The sequence below is a fragment of the Tachysurus fulvidraco genome, chromosome 5 (genome assembly GCF_022655615.1).
Source record: "Tachysurus fulvidraco isolate hzauxx_2018 chromosome 5, HZAU_PFXX_2.0, whole genome shotgun sequence".
Lineage (NCBI taxonomy): Eukaryota > Metazoa > Chordata > Actinopteri > Siluriformes > Bagridae > Tachysurus > Tachysurus fulvidraco.
The window spans coordinates 19934853-19942352 of NC_062522.1; the positions used below are offsets into that span (position 1 = coordinate 19934853).

Consider the following 7500-nt stretch of genomic DNA (forward strand, 5'->3'; position numbering starts at 1 on the left):
ATACTCAGCGATTCAGCCAGAATAAAACACATTAAATATATAGCACTGGGCCAAATCTTTAGAAGGCAAAGGAAAGTGACAAGAAGAAAAAAAAAAGATAAAGAAATAACAATTATTGCAAATTAATAGATAAACATTCAATGGATGAAGAAATCGACATATAAGCGTAGCATAAGAAACGGTTGCATAAACTGTAATCCATTACCTTGAGCGCCTCTAGTGACAGGAAGCCGAAATGTGAGAGAAAGAGACGAGCTGTTTGGAAGTCCTGCGCTGGAGGGGGAGGCCTGCAGTCAGTGAGCGGGTCGGGGAAAGGTTTATTCCTCCACAGGTCCTCTGTGTAGTGCTCCAGACTGGTCTCATACTCTTTCTGCTTCACCATCACACCACGCAGCTTTTCGTGCTGCTGTTCCAGCTGACGCACACACACACACACACACACACACACACACACACACACACACACACACACACACACACACACACACACACACACACACACACACAATAAACACTCAAATATAAACAGGATCACTGACGCTACGTACAAATGATGCTAATGAAAACACCCCTGAAGTGAATAATAAAACAAGGAGAAGTTCATTTAATTGATATTTCAGTAACAGGATGTTAAAATGTTCCTCTCGAGAACACGACACAAACAGGACAAGAGGTAAGTAATGGAAACTTTGACAACTATCACTATGAACTATATAATATAATAGGCATGATGGGAGTTTTTATTTACTGAAAATCTTGTTTTGGTTGTCTGTGTCTTCAAAATAACAATAACTCATGCAAGTATAATTAGAAATGGTAACCGGTGCCCAAACACATCACCATGTGTCATGAGTCAGTAGATTGAATTGTGACAGTGACCCACACACACCCACAGACACAAGTTCAAACTCACAAACGTATCAGAGTGCATCGAGGCTGCTGTACATGATATTACTGTCTCCTGTCAGTGAAAACAGATTACACCTCTTTCTAATTATATTTAGATTTCTTTATAGAGGGACAAATGCATACCAAAGATCTTCCGGTCAACCAAGAAGACCTTTCTCACCTCTTTATCTACGATATCATGCAAGTCTGGAATGCTCAGGTCTGCTTTGACAAACGGGATCTTGTCCACCTCTTCTGGGAACGGCCTGTGTTTGACATTAAAACGAATCCCGACGTCATTTTTGGGAGTTGGCCGACTCTCAGGAACAAACACCTGCTGTAGTAGAGAGAATATTAAAGTAAAAAAAAAACAAAAAAACACACACACAACACATTACTATTATTTCATATTTTTATTACATTTTTTTTTACTGGATATTGGTACTAAATAATTGTAACGCAATAAAGTGTTTATAGATACAAACTCTGCTTGTTTGGGCTGTAGATTACCTTCTGATTGGCCCTGGCTCCTCGAGGCTGGTGGAACAGTTTCATTGTCCAGGCATGACGACCACACATGCCTCGAATCAGCATTGTGACAGAAGGACATGGGTCTGGAAAAAGACATACAAACATGTCTAGAAAATGCCTTGGTCGCATAAATGAGCACATGGGTGATGCACGGATAAATAGGAACTGTGAGCTTAGTAAACACTGTACACACCCGTGCTTAAAAAACAAAAAGTCTGAGCTATAGTTGTGAGTGTTTTACACAAGAATGAATGCAAAAGCTCAAGAAAATTCCACAGGAAGGTGTGTTTAATGTCCAAAAACAGCAATGCATGAGCACAAGCTACTGAGCTTCATTGCCATTTTGTTACAACAGACATGTTAGATATAACGTCAACATGGTTTCTCAGCCAGTGTCTAAAACACTATGAGGCAGCACTTTGTTATGAAGGTGTTTCTATACGGCTCTAAATACCAAGATACTTTGGCACAGAATTTGCTGCTGCATACAAAGAAAATCTAAGTTAATCTAAGTAAAAGACATATCCAAGTGAGCTAAGGAATAATTTAGGAAATGCAAGTCAATATCAAAAACGTTTACATGATGTATTAGTTAGAAGAAGTGCATACTTATAAAATAAAAACAAGATTTTCTATTTGTAGTTTAAAAAAAGAAGTTTTGAAATTTCTCTTGTATCAAATGTATAGCATTTTATTCATTAACTTAATATTAAATATAGTATTATTTTAAGTATTATTCCGTTTTGCCATTGTTTCAACCTTGGATTTTATTTAAATGACTTGGTGCACCGAGAAAACAAGGAACTTCATGTGGTGTACCAAAAAAGCGGAACATGAAAAAGATGTATAATGTGTATCGTTCAGAATTCCATTATAAATCCCAGTAACTCACTCTGTTCGTTGCCGAGGGACTGCTCCAGCATGGCCAGGATGACCGAATTGTCAAGGACAAAGTATCTGAAGTTACTGTGAGATGTGGATGTCAGCCTGGAGTATTTAATCAGTGTCTCCTCATTCAGCAGGCTGCAGGTGGAAGCAGGACCACTGGGAGATGGAAATGCCCCCAACACCTGCATTATACTGGAGAGAAGAAAAAACAGTGAGTGACATGTGATAGTGACTGTGGAGTGACTGACATGTCAGGCGGAAATATCTGCAATAAATGCACCACTTGTACAGTAATAACACTGACTAAACAGTTCAGTATTTTTCTTTTAATAAATCTGCAAACTTTAAGTAAATTTTCCAATTCAGAGCGGGAAAAATGACTACTTGCAAATCTTAAATTAGCAGGAATCACTACAATGGCTTACCATGACAGTGTGGCTTCGGCTGCATCCTTGACCCTCATAGAGGCAGGATTATGTTCTTTGTCGCCCTTATACCTCACTTCCTGTTCGCCCGTCTTGGACTTACTACCCGAGATGCCCAGTTCAACAATCTCTAACACTTCTATCAAACAATCCTGCAAGAAAAATGGCAAGAGACACAAACTCAACATCTTAAAAAAAAGAGAAAATACATACATGCATACCGACACTAATCACATCAATAAAATCTTCTATTGTCCTATTATGGCTGTGTACCTTTTCATTGAGCATGTCAGGATGCTCTGTGAGCCACACGCAGAGGCACTGGAAGGCAGCCACGATCATGGAGTGTAGGTCTCTAGAGTGGTGTGGGGCAGGTCGACTGCACTGGTACACAATGTAACTACAAACTGAACTCACAGCTCGTTTCCGGTCCGAAGACTCCACACTCGCCTTCACCTAATGAAAGAAACAGTTTCAAGGAATGTCTGAAAATGCTGTTGTTCCCACCAGCGTACGCTGAGCTATGTTGGTGAACTCAGTCCTCTTCCGTAATACCTGAGAATTCTATATTCTTCTATAGTGAGACCGAAGAAAACAGAGCCAGTGATCTAAGATTAGTCATTAACACAAAACATTTAAATGATTAAATAAATGAGGAGATTCATTCCAGTTGATTCACACTTTTACAGTACGGTTCAGATCAGTCATTGGAATGGCCATGAATCAATATTTAATTGATCATTATGAATTGATTCATTAAATGAGGAGATTCATTCAATTGATTCACACTTTTTCAGTAGGGCTCAGGGATTTGGATAGCCATGACAAAAACTTGATTCTGTGATAATTGAATCCTTTTCAAAGAGTCAATGACTTCTGGGCGGAGATAGACATGCATACAAAATCTCTGGTATGCTCCATATCTCAAAAATGTTCTTAGCCCACACATACTCCATTTGGATAAAAGTAGGGATTCAGATCTTTTTTCATTATTTATGATTTTTACACCAAACCCATGTGGAAAATTCTATTTCCGTTTCATCTAACCAGAGAGATCGGTTTCAGTCAATGTAGCATCTTTGAGAACTCCATGTACTTATATTTTTTGGTTAGATGAAAGTAATGGCTTTATTGTTGCATGCCCTCCAGATCTTTTGTTGGTGTGGATGTGGCATCTAATGAATTTAAGAGAGTCTGTTGCCTAACAATGGCTGCCATCTTCTTAAAATATTCTCTCTCTCTTTTTTTTTTTGCGTCTCTAAGGTCCTCACTGCAAATAATTAAAAAAAAAAACCCTTATCCTCTCTCAGGTAAGTTCATACCTTCTTGTAAACCTCTTAATAATCACCTGGAACAAAACACCCTAATCTTCCCCATGTTGCTGCATGACAAATTTAGCCTCTAAGTCACCTGAAATGTATACCACAGTAAAACAGAAAGTCACAGATGAGCTAAAGATTTCCTAAACGCTCAGCAACTCAAAGTAAAATATATATGTAAGAATACTTCAGTTATATTTTGTTCATAATAAAATCTGTCAATAATTATAAAGCATCTGGCTTTGTTAAAGAAATATATTTTTGATAAAGTTTTTGATTTTGTTAGAATAGTTTAAGAAGACCAAGTCAAATATTAAGCCAAATTCTTCATTAGCTTTTTTTTTTTCAAATCCAATTTTATCTACCATTCTACCAGGTGTTGTGCTGGATGAGAAATCTGCTGGTATGACCTGCTTAACCAAACATGTTTGTTTCATAACCTTGGAGAGCTCCACTTCTTAACAAGGCCTCAGCACTGAAGCTGAGAGCAGAAGTAAGTCTTAATTAAGAAAGGAATAAAACATATCATCTACAGTGCCTAGGTCTGAGTCTAAGCGAAGACAACCAACTGAAATATCACCTTCTTTGAAAATTTCATTTTCCCCATTTATCATTCATTTTCCTAGAGATAAAGTGATGATGAGTGTACCTTCGCAAGGCCAGCAAGCAGTTCCAGGGCAGCAAGCGAAATGCTCATGTCAGGCCTCCACTGTGAGTTGAGTCTTTGGGTGACCAGGTGGATGCTGCGGATCAGCAGGCCGGCTGCCGTGTCTGTGTGGAGAGCTGGGATATAACACACAGCATGCCACAGAGAGCGGGTTAGTCACACACACACACATAAGCCAAGCAAAGCAAAGCACTGACACACAGCCAGCAGCCACATGAAACAAGAAAAGTAATGTCAAACACATAAGACCAAAAAAACAAAACAAAACAAAAAAAAACAAAAAACAACAACAACAACAACAAAAAAAAAACAGCACGCATGCATGCTTATTAACTTACGCTCTGGCTGTGCTAACTAAAATCACTGATTGTTTCTCTTACACAAAACATCAACCCTCTAAATAATAAGGTGCATTAAAACCAGTCTAAAACCATGCATCTACACAAACACAAACAAACACAGCATCGTATATCACACTGTTTTGTATTAGCTTTTTTTGTATTCTCAGAAATCTTGGTTCTAAGGTTGAATTATCCTGCTACACGGAGCATTCAAATGATCAACAAACGGTTTGCCACCATGCAGAATGTATGTAGACAACATGCCTTGATGAGACAATCACATAGCCATTTATATAGTTTGCAATACACAGACAAAGTTATATAACAGGCCTACTGAGACAGACATTTTAGGCAAATTTGCTTATGCTAGACCATTTTATTGCTAAATCTTTATTTGTCGAAAAAAGGAAACGAAACGTTTTTCTGTGAAGACAGCAGACATTTACTTTGCCTACAATAAATCAGCGCTGATGTCCGTCTAGACTTACCGTAGTCTCGCAGAAGAGCCTGAGCAGGTCTGTCGCTGTCTGGAGTAGTGGCCTCAGAGCTGCCTGCACTAGAATTACTGATGCCACTATTATTGCGACTGTGGCTCTTAGCCAAAGAATGACTGCTGTCCACGCTTCCCTAGACATGGCAAGAGGATAGAAGGCAACGCTATATAAACAAATCATTTTGGTTTCATTTGCATTTTCTTAATAGTTAACTCAAGAATTATTGGCACCTGTCAGGATTATGTTCCATTAAATCTACTGGAGACCTGGTGAACCTGTGTACTATACTACTATAATGTGGCCACTATAGCCATATTAGCACAGTGAGGATAGTGAGGGTAAAAAATAAGGAACAAGATCATGAATGGAAAGTTTGAGAGCTTGAGATGTACTGTTTACATCATTCTCTGGGGATGTCTCTTCCATAACAAGCATTTTTAAAGGACTACATGAAAAAGCTCTTCCTGAGAGCAACCTACAAAACCATGTGCTAAAACTACATACTCCTAAGATACTATGAAGACGACTTCATGAAGACGGCTTAAGACTACACCAGCTATACATGGCTTTAGGACTGCAATTACCACAAACAGTTTTGCACTCAAGTCTCCATCAGTGAACAGACGATACCTTCAACCAGACTTCATGTTAACTTGAATAAATTTCCTGGTTATGCAATAGCACTTTCTAATCAAATACTAACCGGCTATAGAAGGAAAATCATTTATAATCGCACTGGTATCACCCAGAGGAGGATGGGTTCCCATTTGAGTCTGGTTCCTCTCAAGGTTCCTCATTTCCTAATATTGACTCAGGGAGTTTTTCATAACTGATTTTTGAATATTTATAATTTATATCCTGAATACATAGACTTGTATATATTTCTGTAAAAGGGATTTGCATTGATATCCACTGTTAAAAACAAATTTGAATTAAAACTTCGAATTTGAGACATTACGTTTCATCTCAAAATCACTTATTACACGTGTGTCAAATTCATAAAGACTGCCAGTAATTCTGGAGTTGACTCAAATTCCACTGAAGTCAGTGTACAGAGCCATGAATGTGCATAAAATTCCAGTTAAGGGGGAAAAAAAATAGTTATTCATATAAAATTCACATTCAGCCTACCACTTCGGTTTGTGCGCCTATAGACTCCAAAAGTGCAGAATCTTGAACAATATTCAGCATTGCAGCTGTGGACAGAACACAATATAAGAATATAGACACACAGGAAGCTGGAGGGAGATCCATCACACTGACACACTGGGAAAAGGAGTGGAAAATATGTTTAAAGTAAATCAAATTTGGAAGAAACAAGCAAACCTAGTATCATCTGTGTATTGAGTGGATCTGTCTCTGTTTGCAGGGCACCAATCAAGATATTGACCAATCGCAGCTTCAGTGAAAGGAAGGAGACTGGCTTATCATTAAGCGAACTCTCATCATTGCTGAATTTCCCTTCCAAAAGTACCTTTGGGGAAAAAAATAAATAAAAATATATCAGTTTGTTTCTTCACTCAGCCAGTTTGAACATTAATGTGATTTGGGATTATTGAATCACTGAGATTTCAGTACAAAGAGTTTACCTCCGATTTAACGTTGCCAAAATGGTGAGGCAGGGGCAGCATGGATAGCAGGATGTTAATGGAAGCTCTTCTCAGTTCAGTGGGGTTTACATACGATTTAAATTTGACCAATTCACTGCAAAAGTGGAGAGAAAATAAAGCCAAGTGTCAAAACACGAACCGTTTCATGCTTGTGTAAGAAACATAACATACTTTCAACATATGAAAGTACTCTTAGCTTTATTCATATAATTATAAGTATCTGTTTGCTGGGATTTCCCCAAAAAACTAAATCAGTGGAGCAGCTACTGAGGTTCACTAGATTACAGACTTGGCTGTGTCACTGATAGTGTGCTTAATCAGAGAACCTGAGAAATGA

At 38.3% G+C, this 7500-nt stretch overlaps 1 protein-coding gene across 13 annotated transcripts in view; it reads right to left on the reverse strand.

The window, feature by feature from the left end:
* Window positions 1-7500, reverse strand: part of ralgapb (Ral GTPase activating protein non-catalytic subunit beta) — a 38300-nt gene that overhangs the window by 7162 nt on the left and 23638 nt on the right. For 4 of the 13 annotated variants that reach the window (XM_027146601.2, XM_047813494.1, XM_047813490.1 and 1 more), the window contains 11 exons: window positions 7143-7257; window positions 6880-7027; window positions 6685-6749; window positions 5548-5686; window positions 4701-4834; window positions 3006-3188; window positions 2733-2884; window positions 2312-2499; window positions 1399-1502; window positions 1070-1222; window positions 206-415 (listed from right to left, as the gene is read on the reverse strand). In XM_027146601.2, the coding sequence (XP_027002402.1) occupies window positions 206-415; window positions 1070-1222; window positions 1399-1502; window positions 2312-2499; window positions 2733-2884; window positions 3006-3188; window positions 4701-4834; window positions 5548-5686; window positions 6685-6749; window positions 6880-7027; window positions 7143-7257 (1591 nt within the window). Of the gene's footprint in view, window positions 1-205; window positions 416-913; window positions 962-1069; window positions 1226-1398; window positions 1503-2311; window positions 2500-2732; window positions 2885-3005; window positions 3189-4700; window positions 4835-5547; window positions 5687-6684; window positions 6750-6879; window positions 7028-7142; window positions 7258-7500 lie in introns of all 13 variants that reach the window. The other 9 variants (XM_047813485.1, XM_047813483.1, XM_047813484.1 and 6 more) reach the window with 3 other exon arrangements.